The 25,407-nt window shown below is 49.9% G+C and overlaps 1 protein-coding gene across 1 annotated transcript; it reads right to left on the reverse strand.

The window, feature by feature from the left end:
* Positions 1-4,686: 4,686 nt before the first annotated feature.
* Positions 4,687-23,746, reverse strand: POMGNT2 (protein O-linked mannose N-acetylglucosaminyltransferase 2 (beta 1,4-)). Its single transcript, XM_036870621.1, has 2 exons — positions 23,504-23,746; positions 4,687-6,985 (listed from the first exon to the last, which is right to left on the reverse strand). The coding sequence occupies exon 2, from the start codon at positions 6,878-6,880 to the stop codon at positions 5,138-5,140; it is 1,743 nt and encodes a 580-aa protein (XP_036726516.1). The 5' UTR covers positions 6,881-6,985; positions 23,504-23,746; the 3' UTR covers positions 4,687-5,137.
* Between the last annotated feature and the right edge of the window lie 1,661 nt (positions 23,747-25,407).

The following is a 25,407-nucleotide window of genomic DNA, read 5'->3' on the forward strand; positions in this document are numbered from 1 at the left end:
TAATGAATTTATAGATTAATTAGTAGGATTTTGACTCATTTGCAATATTGAGTGCTCTCATTCAGGGATATGGTTTATCAATCCATTTGTTTTTTTATAACTTCTAGTAAAATATGAAAGTTTTCTTCAACAAACTCATTTTATAAGATACTTTATAATTTTTACTGCTATTAAGAATGAGTTATTTTTCTTGATTAGATTTTTTTCTAGATAGATTTCTAGATACATATCAGAGTTTTTAAGTAAAAATAATATTTTCAAATAATAATAATTTTACATTTTTGTTGCACAATGTGCATATGTATGTGTGCATGTTATATTATCTTCGATTATTTTTGTCATCTTACTACTTTGTTTGGGCTCTCTGGAGGAAAGATGAATAATAGCTACAACAGCAAGCATCCTCATCTTATTCCTGACTTTAATTAGAGAACACCTCTGGAGTTTCACCACTGACTATTATTAGGGTTAAAGAAATAGTTTCTGATAAATGTCTTTCATTAAGTCAAGTTAATTTCTTTTTATTCTTAGCTTACTGAAAGAATTTTTCAAAAATCAAAAGTAGGGATTGAATTTTATTAAATGCCTTAATGTCTACAGAACATACAGTTTTTCTCATTTGTTTTCTAATGCTGAATCGTCTTTACAATTCAAGAATAAAACTATTTGGCTGAGGTATATTAGGAATGATAGGGTTTAATTTGCTAATATTTTATTTAGAATCTTTGCATATATATTGATATATGGTCTAAGGTCTTCCTTTTTTGTGTGCTCCATGGCTGTCTTACTATTAAAGTTAAGCAGAGCTCATGAAATAAATTTTTTTCATCGTTTTAATGATCCGGAACAACTGACATAGGAATCATGTACTTCTCAAAGGTTTGACAGCACTCTCCCATAAAACCATCTGGGCCCTGTGCCTTTCTCTAGATCTTTTATGACCTTTCTAAGGTGCTTCCAACCTAGCGTGGGAGAGAGGAAGTTGGGGGCCTATCATCAACTTTCATGCCTGGCATATTCAGCAGGCATGGGAATGCAGATGTGTCCTGGGCAAGATTTAGGCCTTTGGAAGAGGGAGTATGGCTTCAGATGATTCAGGTATTTCTCTTAAGATCACCAATACATTTGTCTTCCTTTGACTTCTTGAATTTTCTCCTCTTTTTCTCGGTTCTTTCCAAGGATACTCTTATCAAGTGATGCTGCCCCCCCTGGACTCAACCATTTTTCACTTTAACAGCCTTTGCTCTGCCTTCTGGCTAAAGTGTCCCTTCCCTCCCTCCCGCTTGATGGACCTACACTCAGCCAAAGGTGGGATTGAGACAACTGTCACCCTAGAAAATGTTAAGGAGAGAGGAATGTGGAGAAACATTTCACTGCCAAAGCAGAGTTAGGGCTCCCATGTTAGGTAGATGAGACTCATTCTACCTTTGTGACTCAACCTGCCCCTTTCAAGAAACAGAGCTAATACTGTCTCACTGCTGAGAGACGGAATATACAAACAGACAATGGCCAGACATCTATGACAACAGAACTCTGACCCACAACCTCTGCAGCCATCAGCTCAGGAAGTCAAACCACAACATCTGCAGCAATCGGCCCAGAATGGTCAGGACTTGACCATAACTGCCAGCTTCACTATTTTTTGTCCCCGCTTTCAACTCTAGACCAACCAGAGAAAGTCAAATATGCTCCCCTAACCAAGCACATAGGATATCCCTCTTCAAGTTAGCCAACCTGCAGCTCCCCCTGCCCACGGCCTCCAATCAGGGCATCCCTGAAGCCTTCCCTGTTTTCCACTAGAAAGTTTTCCCACTCCTCAGTCTGCCTTGGAGTCTCTGCCGAAAGCAAGTGATGGTACTAACTGCCTTGCTAGAGCAGGCTCTGAATAAATAGCCTCTATTTGGGTGATCTCATCTGGGTGGTCTTTATTTTCACACTGCTTGCGTATGAGGCTTAAACAAAGTTCGAGGGTAATCTAGGTGAAGGCAGCTGGCCAGCGACCTACAGACAGGCAACTGAGCCACACCTCAGAGCAGCTTCCCTTTACATTGAAATAGGTCCGGGTGGCTGCCTGGGAAAGGAGGGGAAATCTGCCCAGCGTGCGGGTTGGCTGCTGTGTGTGTGCGTGAAAAGTTTCTCTGGACGCCAAGCCAGAAGCTTTCTCTCCGTGAGCAAGGCCCCAAGTTTCCAGCAAGCACTTTTGCGTCCTGATGCGGACAGGTCTCTTCAGCACAGGAAGGGGGGACACAGGGCAGGCCCCACCTCGGCTACTCTCAGATGAGAATGGCTCCAGTTTGGGGGTAGAGGCCTCTCAATGTGCTGGTCTTCAGCAGGTGTCTCTTGAGTCCCTACCTTCTGCCTCTGAAAGTCTTTTTTTTTTTCTTAACGTATCCTTAAAATTTTTTTTTAATATTTTTGATTTTCAGAGGACTGGACTTGGATGCAGGAGTTTTGGGTTCAGATCTGGGCTTGGCCACAAATGCTTCCGAGCACTGGCTATAATAACCACGGACATTTACTGAGCGATGACTACACGCCAGGTACTGTGATCCTGTTTACATGGATCAAGGCATTTGACCTCACCACCATCGATGGGTAGGCGTGATGATTGCTATCCCTATTTCGCAGATGAGGCACAGAGAGGTTAAGTGACTTGCCCAAGGTCACCCAGCTGGTAGGTGGAAGGGCCAGAATTCAAGCCCAGGCAGGAACTGTGCTAGCAAGCCTTCAACCCAGGACCACCACTCAAAGGCGCTCCCACTGCCCTCCCCGCCACGCTGACAGCTCCTCTTCCTCTAATCCCCTTGGGTTCAGAGCTGATGGCGAGGCAGGGCCACTTCCCTGGAGGGTGAGCAGCAAACGGTGACGCTGGCCAAGCACATTCACATGTGTTTGACTCCCTCCCCATTGCTCTTTGCTTTTTAAAATCTGCTCCATCTGTGAACTGTGTCCCCTCTGCAAACTTGAAACTTCATGCACTTTTTATCCTCTTCAAAACACACTCTCAGCCTCAGCGCGTGCTGGGGCTGCTTGCCCCCCATGCCTCCCCAGCCATTACCTCTGGAATGAGTGATGTGCCAACGGAAGCAAACAGCAGGGGATGGTGAATCAGGATGTTCCCATCAACCTTAGAGAGGCTGCCCGGCCAGGAGCCGCGATGCATCTGCAGTGTGGGAGTCGCGGGGGTCTGCTCAGCTGCAGGTGAATCAGCCTTAAGAGAGGCCGGCGGAGGGGCTCTGTCAAGGCCATCACTGGCCGAACCGCGGGCCTGACCCTGTTCCTTGGCACTTCACCCCCAAAGGGTAGTCCAGGGAAAATGATGGCGTTTCCAAGCAAGAGAGGCTGATGATTCACAACCCTCTAGATGCAATTCCAACAACCCCCAAAGCTCTGAAAATCGAAAGCTTTTTCATATGTTTGGTGCCAAAACTCATGTCCCACTCAGCACGAATATGCATACAGTTCACTGCGGACATCCCAGTGTGTTTGGTTATTGGGTGTAATCTCAGACCCCGCTGAGAGTATTGCATAATACACGGTATAGGCACCAGATTACCTTCTGAAAATTTCAGAATTTGGAATCACATCTGCCCTCCAGGGTTTGGGTATGGATTCCGGACCCGTAATGACTAATATATCACGCATCCGGCATGGTGCTAAAGGTTTACACAGATGATTTCCTGAATGCCTTACAACAATCCCAGCTGTATCATCCTCACCCTACAGATGAATAACTCTCAGCCAGTGACCAGGATATTCATCTAATGCACAGCTTTGCCTCAGGGACTCCCAATCAGCCTGGCACAACTCATATAAACAAACTACAGCCCGAGCTCCCACCTCCCCAAGGCCCCCTTTTCTTCTCTCCGCAGGAGTCAGACCGGCATCACCATCTGCCTGTGAAGAAAAGGCTAAAAATCCTTCTTCTCTGAGGACGAATTTGATAGTGAGTTAATTTTCTAGCTCTGTTGCCATGGAAGCCGGATAAAGGTTCAATGTCGGGTGTGGTATTCAAATATGACCTCTGATCTGGACTGGAACGACCCTGAATGAACTAAACTATCTGGCAGGACACCGGAGCTGAGGCTTCCCTGAGTGCGATAACTCCTATAACCAGGCAGGTTCCTCGCGGGACCCTGGGAACTTACTTGACTATGGGCTGTTTAGAAGATAATGGTTCCTATGGGGCTTCTAAGCCAAAGTGGCCCCCACAGCTACCAATGGGGGTGCCATCTCCTTACCCTTGAGCAATCACTTGGGGAAGAGGGTAATAGAATGGCCCCTGGACTGGTGTGAGGACTCCTCCTGTGCAAGAAGTCACTTGATGCAGCCGTGCTGGCTTTCTGAGCATCTTGTGTTACGACCTTCTAAATGAATCCGACGCCAGGTGTGTGTACCATAGTCTCATGTGTCTGAATGTCTAGCGAAGCCTAAGCAGACTCTGGCAGACACCGATCTTCCTCCCCACAGCCCTCTCCCACCTACTTCCAGGCTTTCATCCCACACAGATGGAAATGGGATACTCATCCCTCATCAGGATGAAATCCAGCCAGCCTGCCTTGCCTCCCAGGCCTCGATGCCTTCCCCTTTGCCACATCTCCTTGGCTGACAATCCGGATGAAAGGGCATCTAGGTATTGACTACGACCCCCCTTCCCACCGTCCAATAAAAGACTTGACCGAGATGTTTATAATCATTTAATGAATGTTCCAAACACACACTTCATGGGGCTAGAGGTGAATTTCATGATGACGGAAGCTGACGTACCACCCACTCAAACGACCACGATTACTAGCAGTTTCCAGAAACCCGACACCAACCAGAAAGATGCCGTAGGAAACAGCATGATCACTTAGCCAAAGAGGTTCTTTGGGATTCTTACTCTCCTCTTCCTCCTCCCCTTAAGGACCTTCTCCAGGGTATGGATGCTCAGGATGAGAGAAACGGGTGGGGAGGTCCCATCACACCTGTGCAGAGAGGCGCGCTGAGAACCCCACACCTCCGATGCAACAAGATGACCCGAGGCACAGGCCTCCTCAATAAATAAATAATTCCCAGAAGCCACCCCTGGGAGCTGGCGGGCCCAGAGACACCAAGCCTGAGTAGCCACCCTCCCGAGGCCTGGCCGGACCGCTCGCTACGTGTTGCACACCAGCACGTCTGCAAAGGGTCCCTGGAGGGTCTTGTTGAAGATGCAGCGGACCCACACCAGGTAGGTAGTGAAGGGCTTGATGTTCTCGGTGAAGGTGTGGTTCTGCAGGGCCAGGATGTAAGGCACGTAGGTGTTCTCCCCCTGCTCCTGGAGCCACACCTCATACTTCACCTCCCTCACCTTCAGGTACTTGAGGTTCCACGGGATCTGCCAGGAGACGGTGAGGCGGGCCTCGGAGGCGCCCTGCACCGACGCCTGGCACCGCGCCTCCCGCACCTTGCCGGGGTACAGACTGACCGTCCACTTCTGCTTCCTCGGCCCCGGCCGGCCCTTCACCACGCGCCGTATGGTTTGGATGAGCGACGGGATGTCCACCTTGGTGTCCTGGTAGATTCGGAAGAGCCACTCAGGGTTCCGGCAACAGAGGTGCCGCGGGACCTCCCGGCTTTGCAGGATCCGGGCCTGCTCGGCCCGGTCTAGGTGGGTGATGCCCCCCTGGTCCCAGGGCCGCTCTGGGTGCGTGACCGTGTTCTCTGGCAACGTGTTCCGCCAGGCTATGTACTGGAGGTCCATGCCGGGCAGCGTGGCCAGTGTCTTATAGGGGGTGTAGTGGTCAGGGTTGACGGCGTAGGGAAAGAGCTCCACCACGGCTGCCCCGCGGGGCAGGAAGAGGGCAGTGACCAGCTGGGCCCCGTGCATGCTGACCAGCATGGAGGCGTTGCTGACCAGCCGCACCACGTCTGCAAAGGCGTGGTCCTCCAGGGACACCGTCAGGGTCTTCATCTGAAACTCCCGGGCCAGTGCCAGCAGCAGCTCTGCCTCGTTCAGAATGAGTCTGTCCTGGGTGCGGCTGAAGACCAGGAGGTACTCCTCGCCCAGGGGGCTGCCTGCGTGGCTCACGTTCAGCTTTTCCGTCAGGAACCTGGCAAACTGCCGGATCTCGTTGCCCGAGACGAGGATGTTGGCCTTTGGGCCCTGGGGCTGGACGAAGCCGTACTGGTACCAGGTGGTGATCTTGGAGAGGCCCACGAAGGCGTGGGAGAAGCACAGCAGCCGGCCCAGGGCCTTCAGCTGCGCCCGCAGGAGGGGCTGCTTGGGGCTGAGCAGCTTGTAGAGGTCAAAGTGGGCGCCCTCGCCCCAGCCCTCCATGAAGAAGAGCCGGGCCTCGCGGGCCAGGCCGGGGAACTGCCGCAGGGTGTAGAAGAGGGGCAGCAGGTCGTCGTGGAAGACGTGCATGAGGTTGTCAGGGTTGAAGCGGTTGGCGATGAGGGCCACGTCAGGCACGAACACCGGCTTGGGCATGAAGCGCAGGGCGGCGGCCGGCAGCTCCACGAAGTTGAAGTACTGGGTGTTGTGGTCCTCCACGGTGGACAGGTCGAGCAGCGCCGGCTGGAAGCGCCGGGAGCCCAGGCTGGGCAGCATCACGGAGGCGTTGCCGTGGAAGAAGATGAACTCCTCGGCCTCGCTGGAGTAGCAGAGCCACTTGAAGCGGCAGAGGCGGTCGGTGTGCGTGCGGCCGGTGCACACCATGTGCGAGCCACCCTCCGTCAGGATCCGCAGGGCCTTCGCGTAGTCGATCCGCATCGCGGGGGCGGGCTCCGGGGCTCGGCTGCCGAGGGCCAGCTCCTCCTCCAGGGAGGCCGCATGCTCGCGCAGCCGCACGTGCTTCCACAGCACGGCTGCCAGCACCGACACCAGGAGGGCGTTGAGCACCGCCGAGAGGTGCATCCTAGCGCCGCGGCGAGGCCCTAGTGAGACGACGGCCCCTGGGAAGCGCCTCGGGCGTGGCGGGCTTTACCCATCCCTGCAGGCACCCGGAGGACCAGCAGAGGCCTGCGGGAGGAGAGAAGGAAAAGGAAAAGGTGTCTGCACGGTGTCTGGAGTCACCCCGAGCGCCCGCTCTGCGCCAGGCATTGCGCTGGGCTCTGCTACGGCACTGGATCCTTGCTTGCATCGTTCTGCACATTTGAAGATACGGTAGGCTAGACCGTTGTTCAAAAATATTCACTCCCCTCCCTCCCCTGCTGCTTCCATGGGGGAATATACATCCCTGCACCTGGACTTTCGGCGTGGCCACATAACTTGCTTTGGCCAATGAGATGTTAGCAGACAGAACATATCAGGGGCTTGAAAAGTGCTTGTGTGACCGTCTTTGCCCTCTTTATACTTAGGATGTTGCCATGAGAAGACTGTGTTCAGCCTAACTTCCTGGTCCCAGGAGAAGAGATCTGTGTGCAGAGCACAGCTGCTCCAGCCATGCTCAGTCTGGCTCAGCTGACCCCCAGGTTTGTAATTGAGTCCAGCCAAGATCATCAGAACCACCGGTCAAACCCAGCCAAGACCAGGCAACACAGAGACATGTGAGCTGAGTAAGTGCTTCTTATTGTAGGTCACTGAAATTCTGGGGCTGTTTGTTATGAAGCACTGCTGCAGCAAAAGATAACCAGCAAAGGTATCTGTGACAAGCGGCCTCAGGGAAAATCCCCATTAAGGGCCCGACATTCCTGGTACTGCAAGGTAAGGACTTCACCTTACCATGGGCACATACAGGACAGAAGGCCTGTGAGCTCAGTTCCCAGGCTGCACACCAGGACCCCGCATGCCCCTTCTCAGGACACGTGGCACACATGCATGGGGGAGATAGGGAACATCTGCTCTTGCTTAAAGCTCCTGTTTGGAAATCACGCCTGCTGGTTTTTAGATCTCCATGAAAAGATGGGTAGAAACTTGTCCCCTCAGTGGTCCACTAAGGGAACTGTGTCTGAATATCACCACTGACAATGGTTTTGTATACTGAGGCAAAACCTCCAAAGGGTTAAACTTCCTGTCCCACATACACACACCTACAGGGAGGCCTGGCTGAGCTGTGGGCATTTGCTCCCATTTTTTCCGTACCACCAGGAAGGGTATCATACCTGCTCTGAGGCCCAGGACTGTTCAAACGATCGAAGAATCTCACCCTCAGCCCTCACAGGAACAGCACGGGTAACACCTGACACCAGCCATGGGGTGAGAGAATAGGGCAGGGGCAGCTGCCTTCTTAGCTGGCTTTTGACTGCACCTTCAGTCAGCCCTGTTCATCTCTAGGGCAGGGTCTCTATAAGCCCAGAAACCCTGTAGTTGAGAAATCTGTTTAAGCATCAGTCAGCGTTTCTCAGTCTTTTCAAACCCATGCACCCACTAATAATACAGAGAAACTCTTTCATGCCTCAAACTGACCTGTAAAGTCCAGCATCCCCTTCCCCCAAGAATCTCTCACACACAAGACTCTCTTCTGCAATATCTGCTCCCCAAAACAACAGGATTTCATCAGCTTCTACCTTCTGAAGTTCATATTTTATATCTATATCTGTAATATGTAAAATAATATTGCTGCATATACTTTTCCAAATATATGTGTCCCCATCTAGAAATTCTCCACCCAGCCTCACCAGCTAAGAACTACTTTGCTATAAGGTTGAACCACGTTAAATTGCTGATAGTTGACAATTTCCGACCAGTGTCCTATGGTCCGGCCACGGGAACCAACTATCCTTACCACCACCGTGGTACAGACAGTACCAAGGCGGCTCGAGAGAGAAAACCTGGTGTACCCAAATAGGGGAGAAGAGACAGATCGCCCTTACAGAACTCCAGTTAATAAATGTAGAAGCAATGATGGAAAAAGAAAATCACCATTTGGCAAACATCACAGCAATAACTGTTTCAGGCAAGATCCACTGATGGATGCTAAAATTAGTGGGTGAAAGTATGATGAGAAACAGGAAATTTGCATAGTCTCCAAGTATCTCCCTATGAGATACATATTAATGACAAAGGTAAAAATAGAAATTTTACAGCAGAGAAGCTTGGCAGACATCCCCTGAACCAAATAATCAACATTAACATCACCCGTAATAATACAGTGACATCGTGTACCCCTTGATATGATGTGCTGAGAAGGGTACCTCATTTCTGGAGCCTTCTTGCCCAAACTACATAACTTCAATCTATATTTCTAAGTGGGGAAAACTTGGTTCTAGCTCCAGTTCTAGCTCTGAATATGGTCTATAGATTAGTTAATAAAGAAAACATTAAACCCCAATTGAAGGATATTCTACAAAATACCTGACCAGGACTCTTCAAGAGTTAAAGTCATAAAAGACAAGGGAAGACTGAGGAGGTCCCAGATTGGAGGAGAGTAAGGAGGCAAGGCAACTAAATGCAATGTGGGCTCCTGGGCCAGAAAAAGGACATTAGTAGGACATTGGCAGAATCTGAATAAGGCTCATGGTACAGTATCAAGCCTGTGTTAATTTCCTGGTTTTGATACTTATACTGTGGTCGTGTAAGATGTTAACATTAGGGGAAGCTGAGTGAAGCGTTTTTTGTAACTTTGATGTAAGTCTCAAATTATTTCAAAATAAAAAGTTATTAAAAAATTAGATAACTTAAGAAACAAGAGGACATAAGTATTCATAGGTAAAATAACATGTATGTGGTTTGTTCTAAAATACTCCAGCAAAAAAGGCATGGAGAGAGATGGAAGAAGACAGTAGGATATTGGTAGTTGAAGATGATGATGGGGTCTTTTTTTGATCCCTTTTGAGTTTGTTTGACATTTTGCATATGAAAAAGTTAAAAAGGAAACAAAGAATCAAATAGATCACTATTACAAAATGACAGAATACTGGATAGTGGATGAGTAATAAATTAATGCTCAGAAAAAATAATAAAATAAAATAAAGCTTTCCCTGGAGGGAGGGGAGGCAGAAGGGCGCGGCATGAGCTGGTGCATGTTTTGCTCTGACCGTAGACAAGAACGGCGTCAAACAGCAGCTAAGGCTAAAACACACACCCGGGGAACATCAGAAAGCAAGACCCCCAGGAAATGAGGAAAGACCCACCTCCAACCTGAGCAGGCATCTGGGCCCCCAGGTACTCACCGCCTCTCCAGTGAGCATTCTGCTACCTGCCCCTCGCCCAGGTGTCCTCGTGGTGAAAGGCAGGCTTGGCAGCAGGCGGGGAGGTGGAGCAGGGGCCACAGGCAGGCAGGAGGACAGGGGGGCTGTGTGTGCAGCGGCCAATCCCAGTTAAGTCACTGAGCTTGGGGGCCTTGGGGCAAAGCTTATGGGAACCAGGGAACACGGGGGTAGGGGCCTCGCGGGGCCAACAGGCAACCAGGCAGAGACCAGCCTTAGGGCCTGGGGAATGGGAAGGACGGCTTCTAGTCAGATGGTAAGTCCTCCACCCACCCCCAGGCCCTGCCGGAACGGCGCTGACAGAAGGCAGGACACATACAGACTCGCCCACGTGGACCTCTCATGGACGCTTCAGGCTTTCCAGTTACCCTTCCAAGAGGGAAAATGGGAGAAAAGGTTTGCTGGGGATGGACAGAACATTTCCCTAGAAATAAAGCATGGTGGTTAAAGCATGGGGCCCTGAGGTCAGATTGCCTGGGTTTCTAACTTTACCACTTACGGGCCAAGCGGCCTGAGCCAACATCTGATGGGAACGGTCACGTAAATCCGCCAATCCCATCCTCCCCACATGAGATGGCCCAGAGGCGTCTTCTACACTGGCTCCCAGAGCTCCTAACGGATTAAGTGGATTACACAGTTGCTCGCAGTGGGAACTGGCCTTCTTCCCCACCCTGTCTCCTTTCCCCACTGCCCTGTTCATGTGTATTGCGATCAAGTGCAAATAATCTACTTGCACTTGAATCCTTGTCTCAGAATCTGCTTCTGGGGGAATGTTAATTAACACAGATATTATTGTATTTCGCCCCTGTGGAGACAGATGGAAAGCTGCCCTTGTACTCTCCCCTGCTGTGAAACAGCCAAAGCGTGGTAGTGAGAAAGCCAACAAGGACTCAGGCAGTCACTGCTTATCATGAAGTCCTTCCAGCCCGTTCCCCACGGTCCCCCCTCTGTGTCTGTCCACCCCCCACCCCCAATTGCACCGCAGCAGCCCGCAGATGCCTGGAGAACAGAAGGACCAGGCAAAGTCCTCAGAAATGTTTTCAAAAGATAACAGATGGAGACAAAGAGTACTCTAATCAGACCCCTGGCTCTAAAGAAGCCAAGATTCTCCTAAGTCCTGTCTGCTGGCCGAGGAGATACAACTTCTCTGGACCAGGTACCAGGCTGCCGGAAGAGGAGGGCGGTGTCCCTGCTGCCTTCCCCGGTGGAGTCTCATTACGGAGGCAGATTAAGAGCAACGCTGGCCAGGGGCAAGGAGGCAAATAAAAGGGGCCAACTCAATGGCCCTGGAGACACCTTCTCTGCTTGCGGTGTGCCGAGGGCTGACTACAGAACTGTGTTCTTTGGAAATAAACTTGTTACATGGAAAAGACAGTCCCTCTTGGACTTCTAAGGTGCGGCATCAGTAGCTTGGATGGCGTTCTCTTCAGCACACCTACTCCCTGGCCTGGGGGTCCCAGGAGGGGAGGGGCCTGTCACTTATTATGAGCAGACCACTCTGGTCTCAAGTTACCTGTCAAGCCACGCTGTCCCAAAGCCTGGTCTGGAGCAGGGGACCCTCTCCCAGGAGAGGTAAGCGGCAGGGAAACCAGGGGAGGACGGCCATGCTAAGACAGAACAAGGCCTCAAGGCTTACAAAGGGTACGTGCCCAGAGCACCTGTCTTCCAGCAAGGAGGCAAGCTCTGAACAGATCCCCAACCCCTCCTGAGGCCTGGTTCTGTGGCACATGGTGGAAAGCTGTGCCCTTGAGTCGTCCATGACATAGGTCCTGAGATTCCCTCCTTCATTCTCTTGACAACAGGCTCGGTTAGAGGTGGGCAGGCAGGGCGCTGACCTTACGTAACTACCACTATGGCACAGCCAGCAGCCGAGCAGGATGGACGCCAGCCACGGCGCTCCTCCCCGCCGGGGGGCAGCCCTGGCAGGGTGCGGGGCAGGGCAGCCTGAACTTCCCGTTGACTCACCCAAAGGAAGATATGTCCGTATCTCCACCCATTTCTATCTATATCTATTCATGAACCTGAGTCCAAAGACTTAGGAGAACATGCAGGAAACGGGAGTGAGGCTCTGCATCAGCCTAAGTTAGAGTAGGGTATGAGCAAGAGATACAAACATTAAAAAAAAAAAAAAAAAAAAGAAAAGACCACCCCCATCCTCAAGGTTCTCCCTGTGGCAGAGGAGACAAGAGGCTGCTGTGAACACCTGACATGGCGCAGCTGTCAGAGAGGCAGGGAACGCGTTCTCGGGAGCGCTAACGGAGGAAGCATCTTCACTGCTGGGGGTGAGGCCGGGCCCCCACTGCTAGACGCGCTCCTCCTGCCCCACGAATGTCAGAGAGGCCCTCAGTACAGGCGACAAGCTTTCCTTGTCCAGTGGGACCAGCCCAACCCCACTTCTGGTCGCTTCCTGGGTCCTCCTGATTAGACACTCATTTGGCCTTTGCTTAAAAATCTGTTTCCCACTGGTCTCCCCCAAAAGGCTCCCCTAGAGGAAGAGCATCGTCAGGTGCATGAGAGAAGAGTCTGCTTAGGAAGCTGGGAACCCTGGCAGCTTTCCCACACCACGGAAGTGCATTCAGTCTGGGCGAGTGCAGGTGTCAGGACACACACAAGACGGCAGAGGAGGTTTCAAGCCTCCTTCCTCATGGTGGTGGTCAAGAATTCTTCCCAGGCTCTTGCTCACGCTCACCTTCCTTCAGACTACATGTGAGCTGGCTTTATGATCTTGGCACGTCCGTCCACCACCTTAAGCCTCAATGGCCTCATCTGTACAATGGGAAGAATAACCTCCTCGGGGTGTTGTAAGAATAAGTGAGCTAAAGCATGTAGAGTATCTAAACAGGCCTCAAAGCACATCAGCTGTCATAATTATATTTCCATTAGGGCTCCTAAAATTAACAGTGAACGAAAAACAGGTACCAAACTGTATAGCCTCAGACCAATTCCCAAAAGGGCTGAACCCCCACCTGCTTTGGGAAGCACCCTCACAATCTCCCAGCTTTGCTCCATCTTCCTAACGACTTGTTTCCTTTCTCTGTGAAGATGGCCCCATAAATTTAGAAGACGCTTCTGCCTGGTCTGAGCAGCTGGTTTCCAGTACAAAATTAACATGCAGAACCGCTGCCACCCTCAACGTTTTATGCTGGCAGGGTACTTAAAAACTATTTGTGCACTTCCTCATTTAATCAGAAAACCAACATCTAAGCGGCTAGCAAAGCACCAGTAACATTTTCCCCATCTCACAGATCAGGACACAGAGGCGAGGAGAAGCTAAGTAATGTGTCCCAAGGCCCTCGGCTTGCATGGAACGGCATCAGGATTTGAACACGGAGCGCGTAAGCACTGTCTACGCTAACAGGTGCCCAGGCACCCCTGGGACCTCATCTTCTCTGCATTCAGGGCAAAGAGGTCCCGGGGACTCAAATGTCACCACATTTGTCATTCTCTGCTTCCTCTACCTCGGGCTCCACATTTAGGACCCAATGGATATGGGGCACAAAGAGCTTACTGGCTCAGCCAGGACAAAGAATGATAGAGCAAGAATGTTTTTCAATGGTATATTTTTAGTGTTAGAATATTTTCATCAGAAATGTACTCTACTTAAGTTTGGTAGATATAAGATGTTTATCTAGCTATTGTTTCTTTAATTTTGCTGACAAGTCAATACATAGAAGAATGGGTTCAAGCTAAAAAAAAAAAAAAAAACAAGAATATTTTTCAAAAGAAATGAGAAAAAAGAAATAAGGGATTAAAAACATGCTTAAACCAGCCCTCTAGAAACTGAGGCAGATAGAGGATACTGCCAATTCACCCCCCAAAAACTGCTTTACTCAGCTCCTAGACCAGATACGTACTATCAGATTCCCACAGACGGCAAATCCTCCTTTCCGGGATCCCATGTACTCCAGGAAGCACCGGAGGAAGGTGCTGATGCTGCCGCCACACCTGCAGACACGCTAAGAGCCGGGCAGGAGGAGCCACCACTGTGGAGGCTCCCGCCCGAGGCTGCTCATCCCGCACTGGGTGCAGGCTCCACTCCTGGGCGGCCCTGCCCGGCTCCAGACACAGGCACAGAAAAGCCATTCACAAGGGTCCTGGCATCTGATAAGGAGTACAAGCCCCAGGAATTCTAGGCCTAGAGCGGGGGGTACAGACTCACATGCTTACTAAGGCCAAGAGCCAATGGGGAAAGTGAAGCCAGGAGCGAGCAGTGTGACCCGGAGACCAAACGCCCAGGTTAAAGTTCAAGCTGATGAGGGCCTGGCAGGAAAGCGGCCTGGTGGTACCTACTAGTATTAGTCTGCTCCAGCTGCCATAACCAAGTACTACAGACTGGGTGACTTAAGCAAGAGAAATTTATTTTCCACAGTAGTGGAGGCTAGAAGTCCCAGATCAAGGTGTCGACAGGTTTGGTTTCTCCTGAGGCCTCTCTCCATGGCTTGCAGACGGACACCTTCTCACTGTGTGCTCACATGACCTCTTTGTGTGCGCTGGAGGGAAAGAGATCTCTAGTCTCTCTTCTTCTTGTTATTAGGACACCAGTCCTATTGGATTAGGGCCCCACCCTTATGACCTCATTTAACTTTAATTACCTCCTGAAAGGTCCTTTCTCTAAATACAGTCACATTGGGGTTTAGGACTTCCACCATGAATTTGCAAGGACACAATTCAGTCTGTAACACTACCCTTCTGGTTTTTCCAGAGAAGCCAGAAATCCATTTAAAATGTGAAATGTCCTAATCTGTAATTTCTGGCAACTATTCAACTTGAGTGAAGACGACAGGTAGGCCCAAGGGCTGGGGCTGCTGGCCTTATTGTTGCTGGTACAATGGGACCAAGGATGTAAGCTCTGGTCTAAAGTGAAGCCCTCTCCTGCTGGCCTGGCCAGCTGCACTGGGTTCCCAACTGCCAGGACCAGCCGCTGTTCACCGGCCACTCCCCCAGGAGCAGGGCTGTGGGGATGCGGGGACCTGGGACTGCCAGCACCTGCCAGACCCAGGCTCAGAAGACCAGCAGCGCCCACGGCAAGATGTGGGGTGGCAACAGCGCCTGCAGAAGGCTTTATATGAATAGTATAACAATCTTACTTTTAAGGGTTGTTCATACTCCCGACTGAAAATCGCAGAATTCTTATTTTGTCATTTATTGAAAAAAACTGCTTTTATCCCAAATGCAGCCTGAATTACTAGTGCTGAATTATGGAAGCTTTCTGTCCTGCACTGATGTGTCTCACACGTTGTGAGTTAGGGAAAGCAAACAAGTTCCAATAACTCAAACACCCTCAGAATGATCTCTCCCCCCACTCCCTCCCCCTCCTATTTATTGTTACCAGAAGCAGTGTGTGGAACTGGTACTCCTAACATCACGCTTCTATGGGCTCCAAAGTTAGATCTCCATCCAGTGCTATTGACAAACCTGAAGAAACACTGACAAGACATCAGGTTTTCTGCCAAAAGCATTTACCCTTTGGCAAAATGTTGGCAGCCTCTGAGTACTCCTTGTAAAACCTAACATTTAATTGACCAGGCATATTTAACATTCAGTTAAGAGTTCACATGCTTAGACTAAAAACTTAATTTAACATGGATAGTAACTCCTTGCTTTAGTATAATGGGCAAAGCAAGGCAAAGCTGCAGACATTAATCCTGGGTCAAGCTAAAAGATAGTGACTCTACTTCCTTATCAATTAAAGAGGATGGAACTCCTTGCGGTGGGTGGGGGGCAGAGGAGCAAGAGAGTTCCAGTCTGTGTGACTCTGGTATGATATGTGGTGGCAGGCTTTGCTGAGGACAGCCAGGGCTCCACAGCGCTCAGCACAGGCGGGACAGCTGAACAGACGGAGGTGAGCCCAGCCTACCACCGACGCAGAAACCCTCGCTTGCACAGCCTGCTGTGTCACCACCTGGCTTTTGCTTGGCATCCATGGGTCACTTGCAAATTAGAGCTGCCTGTGTTGGCCCTTTCTGGCAAAACAGAAAAGCACTACTACGCACCAATGTGGTCACAAACAGGGACGCAACAGAGAACAGAATCGTGTGAGTCTCGGCTGTCATGCTCACCCAGGTGACACAGAACACGCCTGCATCAGGTTTTCTACTGAAACTGCAAATTCAAATAAAAACAATTCTTACAGGAACTGCACAGTCCCCAAAGTGTACACAGATCCATTTGGGCCCTCAGGTCCAATGTGAGAAGACTGAATTCATCAAGAGGGTCAGAAGGCCACTCACTACAAGAGGTGTAAAACATTCACACAGAAGAACGAAGAAGTGTGCGTGGCAGGAAATGGTGCTGTGAGGCACCATTGTCATTTATTGAAAAAAAACCGCTTTTATCCCAATGCAGCCTGAATACTAGTGCTTACTGAATTACTAGTAGCTTCCGTGAGGCCACCCACGGAAGCTACCTGAAGGGTGAGGGAGTTCTGAGCAAGGTTTTGGAGGTGTTTTGGTGGTCTGGGGGCTAAGATGAGTATCCCTGTTAGGTGTCCACACATCCCTGCTGACAATGACTGCTACAACCTCCAGCCACAGCAGACATCACTGTGCCCAAGTTCTCACATCTGCCCACCAAGAAAGTCATGGGGCCCACCAAGGCAGAGGCTCCTCTCCCATCCCAGGGCAGTGATGGCCAGGCCCAAAGTCATGCACAGCTGAAAGGGCACTATCTTTATAAGACAGTGGGGCGCTCAGGCCTGCAGGGCAAGCGTGGCCAGTGCCAGGAGAAGGCAGGGCGTGAAGCTGCCAGGAGACCTGTGTTTCACCCAGTGGAGCCCCTTGGCTCAGGTGGACCACTGGCGAAGCCCTCTGCAGGGGGAAGCCGTGCGGTTGTCCAGGTCACAGCAGTCCCTGCCAAAAACCCAGGGAGCCTGGAGCCCAGCATTAGTGAGTGGAGGGAGGTGACAGGCCTCGGCTTGGGTTTTCCTTTGGCCTCATCACCAAGGTGTCACCCTCAACTCCTCCCTTTCATCACCACCATCACCACCACCAACTCCACCACCTCCTTCATCATCATATCAAAGCCAACATCCACTGGCCAATCACTAGGTGCCAGGTTCTCCAATTTACATGATGATTGTCATGTTATAGATGGTAGAACCAAAGGGCAAAGAGGTTAGAAACCTGCCCAAGGTCACCCAGGAAGCAGCACTGAGACTCTAATGCAGTCAGGGTGGCTACAGGGTCTGTCATCTCTGTTATCTGTTTTCCTTTTATCTGGAAATAATCCCAGACTTACAAAAAGTTGTAGGTATAATACAAACAGCTCTCCTACATCCTTACCCAGATCCAACAACTGCTAATTTGACACATTCGTTTTACCATTCTCTCTTTCTCTTTTTCTGAACTGTTTAAAAATAAGCTGGAGGGACTTCCCTGGCGGCGCAGTGGTTGAGAATCCGCCTGCCAATGCAGGAGACACGGGTTCGAGCCCTGGTCCAAGAAGATCCCACATGCCGCGGAGCAACTAAGCCCGTGCGCCACAACTACTGAGCCTGTGCTCTAGATCCCGCGAGCCACAGCTACGGAAGCCCACGCGCCTAGAGCCCGTGCTCCAGCAAGAGGAGCCATTCCACAATGAGAAGCCTGCACACCACAACGAAGAGTAGCCCCCCGCTCGCCACAACTAGAGAAAAGCCCGCACGCAGCAACAAAGACACAACGCAGACAACAAAATAAAAATTAAAAAAATAAGCTGAAGATGTCTTGCCCCTTTAACCCCTACACTTCAGCATCTATTTCCTAAGAATGAGGACAGTCTCCTCATATCACACAAAATCGGGAGAAATTAATATTGATATGATACTGTTATGAATCCGTGGTTCTCTATCTGTGGTTGCAGAATCCAAACCAGGATGAAGCCTGGCGGCCAGGTGGCATGTCTCTCGTCTCCCCCATTTTGGGCAGCTTCTGAGCCTTTCCTTCCCTTTTATGACCTTGACAATTTTTAACAGAGTCAGATATTTTCTACTATGTCCCTCAATTTGGGCTTGTCTGGTGTTTCCCTCATGATTAGACTGAGGATATGACCTCTGTCAGGAATCAGAGTCTACGTGCTTAATTGTTAATATGAGACTATTCCATGTGAGTCCTTCTGGGATACGTCCAGTGGGGCAGCCAGGATCAGCAAGGATCCAGAAACCCCAGCCTGTGTAGGATGCTCAAAGGGGTAGGGCCCCTTCCTTGCGGAAGAGAAGCCCCTGGAACCTGGGCGTTCTTCAAACACCTGAGGGGCTGTGCAGCAAGAGTGAGGCTGCTCCAGAGGGGGCCTGCACCCCTCTCTAACGGAGTGGACACATGTGCATGACGGTGACATGTGCGACCCAGGCCCCAGGCTGAAGGGCGGACTTCAGGTACCTGTAATTCCCAGCAGCTGGCTGCCACTTTGCACCTAGCACGGTGGTGTGGGCCGCTCCAGGGCACTAAAGTAAGGCCTGAGGGGGACTCACAGGGAGGGGACTCCAGCGTGGGGGCAAGAAGAGGCTTCTCTCAGGGTGAGAGCTGTTCTACACTGAGGATCGGCTACTTTGTAAGGCAGTGAGCCTCTCCCCTGCTGGGCAGTGGTCCAGTAAACGAGGTCAACCTGTGAGGCTGGCGGGGGCTGGACATGGGGGTCCCCCAAAGCAGTATCAGCAACACCTGGGATACGAGAACTGCAGAATCTGGGGCCCCCTCCAGACCGGCTGAACCAGAATCTCTGAAGGGTGATTCAGGAACCTGTGTTTTTTAAAAAAGCTTCCAGGTGATTCTAGCGTGCACTCAATTTTAAGAAGAACTCCTCCGAGGTTTTTCTAACACCCCACAATTCTGCAATTCCCTGCTTCTAAATACCCAGCAGGGCATTTCTGTCCAACCCAGGGTAAACAACCAAGGACAACCCTCCCCTTCAATAAAGGCTAGTAAACCCTGTTCCCAGCCTCTGCTAAGACAATGCATAAGCCTATGTTCTGGGGCACACTAAGAAGGCTGCCATACTCTAAGCCCCTTTTGAGAAAAGGTTCCCCAACCGACACCTTCCCACACAAGCTGCATCACTTACAATGCTGAAGTGGCAAAAAACCAGCCCAGGTCTCTAGGCCACAGCTAAATGGATGCGAGCGGAGCCTGGGTCTACAGCAGCCACTGGTGGGAGACCCTGAAGAGGTCAGATCCAGCGGTGGCGCTTGTATCAGATGTCCACACCCGCAGGCCCGCAGGCAGGAGGTAGGTCTCCTGAGAAATGAACTCCTGAACAGAGCAAGGCTGGACTGCTTCTCTGGCCCCTTACAGTGGCCACTGCACATCCCTCTTGCAAGCTCTGGGACCCAGCATAACAGTGGTAACTCCTGAAGCCCCCCAGGATGTGCCATGATTCCTGTCACAAACCCCCACTACTGAAGGACCCTGAGATGTGTCTTGTCACTGGGTGTGTCTAAAACAACCGGACCCAAGGGTCTGTAATGGGGACAACAGTAATAGTGACAGTACAGCAGACCAGGTCCCCAACCCCTCCCTGAAGCCTGGCCCAGGGCTGAGTACCCACTGCCCAGCCAGGAAGGGGCCCTCTGTTAAGCTTTTAAAAGTGGAGAAAGGAGACAACTCTTAGCATTAAGACTGTACCGATGGTCATCACCACTGGCAGAGTGAAAGGTGTGATTCCCTGATAGACCCTGGGCCCTGAGTATGTACCCAGGGAAGCCAGACAACATGGAAGGATCGATAGCTCTTCTGAACAGGTCAGGAAAAGAGGATGCTGGCCTCTGGGCAGGGGGTGGACGTTAATGCTACCAACATCTTACTTTACTGAGCACCTACTATGTGCCACGCACTGTTCTAAGCCCTTTCTCTGACCCTTTTCACTTAAGCCTCACAAAAGCCCTCCAATGCAGGTACTCGTATTATCTCCATTTTCTTTTATATGAAAAACTAAGCTTCGTGGGGTTAAGTACTTTCCTCTAGGTCTTGCAGCTTCAAGCAGGAGCACCAGAATTCAAAACCTGTGTCTGACTCCAGGGTCCACAGTGCTTCAGACTCAGAGGTACAGTTGGTGATGGAGAAGCAGGGTAGACCTCAGAGCAATGAGCTTTTATCACTCAAGGGCAGAGCAGGTGTGGATGCTCTGGTAATGCAGACCCACAGGCCCTCAACTGTAACTTAGCAACCAAGGCTTCTCTTGTGTAACTACTCCCCACCCAGCCAGGCAGAGAGATGCCCGGCGCTGGCAGGTGGCTCAGGGAGCTGCGGCCATTCTCTCACCCCAAGGAAGGTCTGGAGAGCACAGTGGGGTGACAATTTTCCCACCTGCCCCGGTGCTGTGCCGACAGGGTTAATCCACCAATTTAGAATTACCACCACGGCTTTTTATAGCTAAAAGAGCCCTTAGAAATTATTTGCTCCAACTCTTTATTTTATAAAAGGTCTTGAGAGGCAGTGGGAACTCTCACAGGCAGCCGAGATGAAAAGAGGAGGGTGCAGGCTCTCCTCACACCCGCAGCTCGCAGGCAAACCCCCTCCCCAAAGCAGACATCAGGCCCAGAAGAAGTATGTGGCTCCAGGACTCTTCCCAGCCCCTAGACACGATCATTTCTCCTCAAAACCAAGCTTCCGGGTCTCACCCAGCTTACGCCCTTCCCCAGCCCTGTGGTCCAGTGATGAGAGCCTCTGGGGGCCACAGGGCTCGTTTTGGCTGCCTCTTCCTAAGGCTTCACCCTCCAGCCTCGGCTAACCTTAGACATGGAGAGGAAGCACACTCAGCCAGGCTGCAGGATCCTGCCTCTTCTCCAAGCGGTCCAAGACCCCCTGCTGTAACACTGGAGGCTGCCCCAGGTCACAGGTGGACTTTCAGAACTGTGAAGACCCCGGGCAGCAGAGGAAGGGAATTAAATGGCACCAGTTCTGGAGCTGAGATTCCAGTATATGAGCTCTGGTCCTGACACTTAGCAGCTGCATAACTGTAGACCAATTCTTCTCTCTTTTTATTTTTTTTGACACATAAAAAGGTGTACATGATTAATGTATATGACATGATAAGTGTGGAGATAAGTATATACCCATGAAACCATCACCATAATCTATGCCATAACCTATCCATCATCTCAGAAAGTTTCCTCTGCCGTCTTATTTATTATTTTTTTGTGATAAGAACACTTAACATAAGCTCTACCCTCACAGAAAAATTTGAAGTATATAATACAGTATTGTTAACGTAGGCTCTATGCTGTACAGTAGATCTCTAGGACTTGGTCATCTTGTCTGTCTGAAACTTTACACCCTTTGACTAATACCTTCCCATTCCCCCCTCCCCACCCCAATCTGTGGCAACCACCATTCCACACTCTGCTTCCATGAGTCTATTTTAAATTTATCCTTTAAGCGATATCATGTAGTATTTGTCCTGTGTCTGCCTGGGCCAATTCTTAACCCCTGCAAGCCTCCATTTCCTGGTCTGAAAAAAGACACAATTATACCTACTTCACGGGGTGGTTCTGTGAATTCAAAGAGACAACCCAGGCAAAGCACAGTGCCTGACAATTATTTTTATAGAATTATTATTAATCGTAATAATGCTATAACTCCCATTCACTGGCCCTTACTCTAGGCCAGGAACAATACTAAGTGCTTGACATGAATTATTTCATTTGTTCCCTCTTACAAATCTAAAACAGGTGTTACCAATTTCATTCCACATTTGAGGAAGTATGCTCAGAATTGTTAAGTGAATTGTCCAATGATGCACAGCTATTAAGTGGTGAGGCTGGGCTTCGAACCCAAGTTTGACTTCAAAGCCTATGATGACATTTGTGGTCTCTGCCTTTCGTGTTCATGATCTTACACAATTAAAAAACCTATCAGGTGATAAGCAGGTCCTGGGAGACAGTATCCACTGACAACCAACTGAGAGTAACGAGGACCCTTGGGGACTGAAGCATTCGGTAATTTAATTTTCCGGTTAGTTCAATATTCACTAGAAACCTGTGTTTATTGCTAAATATTTTCTAAAGCAAGGCTCAGAGGCAAGAACTTGCCAACCAGAAGGTCAGTCTGAAAGACACTCTGACACCTGCCACATCAAGGCCACCAGAATGCTCACATGCCACAGTGTGGGGGGCGCCACACTCACCATCACCAGCACCCCATCCTCCCCTTTGATGAGGATCTCCACTCTGCTGCTCCTCGCGACCAACCCCACCCCGCCCGGGGGCCCAAGACTCAGGAACTGATGTGCTGTCCATCCCCAGGGAAGAGGGGACCTGTGCTCTTTCCTGGCTCTGCCACCCTGTGGGACTCAGATTTCTCATTTGTAATGTGAAAGGATGAGCTGAAGATCTCCAAGATCCACGAGAGTCAGAGGGAGCAGCTAGTTCCAGTGAGACGGACCTGGGTTCCAATCTCACCTCTAACATCTTCTGTTGTTAGCAACCACAAGTGCTAACATTTGCTGTACATTCACTGTACACCAGACACTGGGCTTCGGATTTGTGCAGCATGATTTCATTTAATCCTCACAGCAACCCTGTGATGAAGGTACTTTTATCCCCATAAAAGAAACAGAGGCTCAGAAAGGATAAGTGACTTGCTCAAGGGCACACAGTTAGTAAATGAGGGCCAGGATTTGAATGCCCAGCACATGTAACAGTAAACATTTGGTGAATGAACCCTGTTCTGTCTGTGCTCTTAGCCACCAAGTCCTATCAAGTTCACCCCATAACCAATTCCATTCCCTTCTCCCTTCCCCCAAAAGTAGGTTCTGAGGCTTGGTTGGCATAAAGTAAGCCAACCCTATCCGCCCACCACCAGGTGCAGGACTCTGGCCTGAGGACCCTAGACTTTAGCAGAGGATTCCCATCAGTGACCGGGAGACAGGTTCCTACACACATAGTAAGGCCGGGAGTCCATCGGGTCCCTCCTTCAGAGGCTACCCGAGCACTGTCAAGCAGGCCGTGGCAGGCTCTCATCACTAGACACACAGTAGGCACCCTATGGAGCCCCAAGGAGCCCAGGGATCAGCTGTGGGCTGCCCAGGTACTGCCTTCAAAGGGAGCTCAGGAGGCCCAGGCCCCCTCCGTGCACTTTGCCTGGCTCCCCTCCACCCGCGCCTCAAGTGCACCATCTCCCCAGCAAAAGGGCGTAGGCACCCGCTGCCAGTGCCAGGCCCGAGCTAAGGGCTTCAGCCGACACGCCAGGGCCCGCGGCACCTGGACCCCGAGGGTCCACCTCCCCTCACCCTCGCCTACCTCCCGCACCTCCTTCAGCCCCATCACACGTCACTCCTCCGATCTGCAAATTCCCCTCGGCTCCTCTCCACCCCAGCGCTCCTGTCGTTCCCTCCCGGGGGAGGTCAGGGGGCCACTTCCTCAATTCCAAACCCAGCTGGGTGGCGGAACCCTAGCCCGCCGCGAGGGCGCGCATCTCACCTTCACCCCGCAGCCGGGCTCCGCGAGGCTGAAGCTTCCAGGCCGGCCCTCCGAGGAGCTGCTTTGGCCGAACCCGCCCCCGCCGCCCGCTCTGAGCCGTGGAGGTCCAGGCAGGGGTTGCAGGCTCCGCCGCGCCGTCTGGTCAGCCGCCGCGGGGCTCGCAGGTGGACTCCGCGCGCCTGCCCAGCTGGCGAGCCCGCGCGTCACTTGTGCACGTGCGCAGGCTCTCGGGTTCAGCCTCCTGAGCCCGAGGCCAGACCCACCTCCTTGGCTCGCGGAATTCTGGGAATTGCAGTTTGCGTCCGGTGACAGCCCGCTCCTTCAACCCGCGGAATCCTGGGAGTTGTAGTTTGCTCCTCGAGAGGCGGTTTTGCTTGGTGTAAAGTTTATACAATTATGGGAGGCCTGATGATAAACTTAAATGCAAGTTAAACCAACAAGCAGATGTCATTTATCAAATCAAAGTAATTAATACGTTCACATGCTTTTAAAAAATATATAATACTACGGGGGACTTACATACAAAAGCACCATTCCCCTGCTCCAATCCCCCAGCCCCACTCTATCCAACCAGGACCCACCTGCTCCTTAAGGGCAACATTCCCAAGTCTTAGGGCTGCTGCATCTGGCATTTACTGCTGACTGTCGATATATATATATATATATCTCCCTACTTCTTCATTTATGAATTTTAGACCTCTTGACTTTTTGCTAGTATAGATGAAAATTTTATTCATTTAGATGTGCACCAACTATGATTACCTGCACCTCCACTGATCTATGAGATAACACTTCTGTCTCTCGAATTGGAAAAACCCTGTATTTCATTTATAATTATTTTAAATGATAATGCCCAAGTGGTGAGGCAGTAAAAGTTCGTAAATTTATGCAGGGCAATTTGACAATACAGTCAAAAGCCTTTAAAAACATACAGACCTCTAACCAAGAAATTCTAATAAATGTGGATGAGTGCAAAGGCTGAACAGTGTTGTTTATAATGATAATAAGTTATAAGGCTGGAGTGGCTATATTAATTTCAAAGTAGAATCAAGAGCAAGGAAAATCATCAGGGATAAGAAGGGATATTATGTAATGACAAAAGGGTCAATTCACCAACAAGACATAATAATCCTAAATGTGAATGTACCTGACAATAGAGCCTCAAAATAAATGAATCAAATACTGATGTAACTAAAAGTAGAAATAGACAAACCTGTAAGTACAGTTGGAGACTTCAACATCCTTCTCTCAACAACTGATAGAACAACTAAGCAAATAGTCAGCAAGGATACAGAAAACCTCAACAACACCAAAAACTAACAGGATCTAATTGACATTACATAACACTCCATTAAACAACAAAAGAATACACATTTTTTCAAACACTCACAGTATATATATTAAAATAAACTCTATCCTGGACCATAAATATAAAAATTAGCAAAAGACATGAATAGACATTTTACTGAATATATATATATATATGGCAAATAAATACATGAAAAATGAAAAGATGTTCAACATCACTAGCCCTTAGGGAAATGCAAATTAATACCATGATGAAACAGCTAAATTAAAAAATAATGTCAATATCAAATGCTGGTGAGTATGCAGAGAACTCTATCTCTCATACATTGCTGGTGGAAATAGTTTGGTAGTTTCTTAAAAAAAATAAACATGCACTTACCATATGACTCATCAATCACACTCCTGGGCATTTATCCTGGAGAAATGAAAACTCACACAAAAACTTGTACCAATTGTTCACAGCTGCTTTATTTGTAATACCCCAAAACTGGAAACAAACAAAATGTCCCTCAACAGATGAATGGTTAAACAAACCGTAGTGGATCCATACCATAGAATACTATTCAGTACTACAAAGGAATGGACAATTGATACAG

The sequence above is a fragment of the Balaenoptera musculus genome, chromosome 11 (genome assembly GCF_009873245.2).
Source record: "Balaenoptera musculus isolate JJ_BM4_2016_0621 chromosome 11, mBalMus1.pri.v3, whole genome shotgun sequence".
Taxonomy (NCBI): Eukaryota; Metazoa; Chordata; class Mammalia; order Artiodactyla; family Balaenopteridae; genus Balaenoptera; species Balaenoptera musculus.

Coding starts and splice junctions, on each gene's coding strand:
- POMGNT2 (XM_036870621.1), bottom strand. CDS start 6,880: ATGCACCTCTCGGCGGTGCTCAACGCCCTCCTGGTGTCGGTGCTGGCA.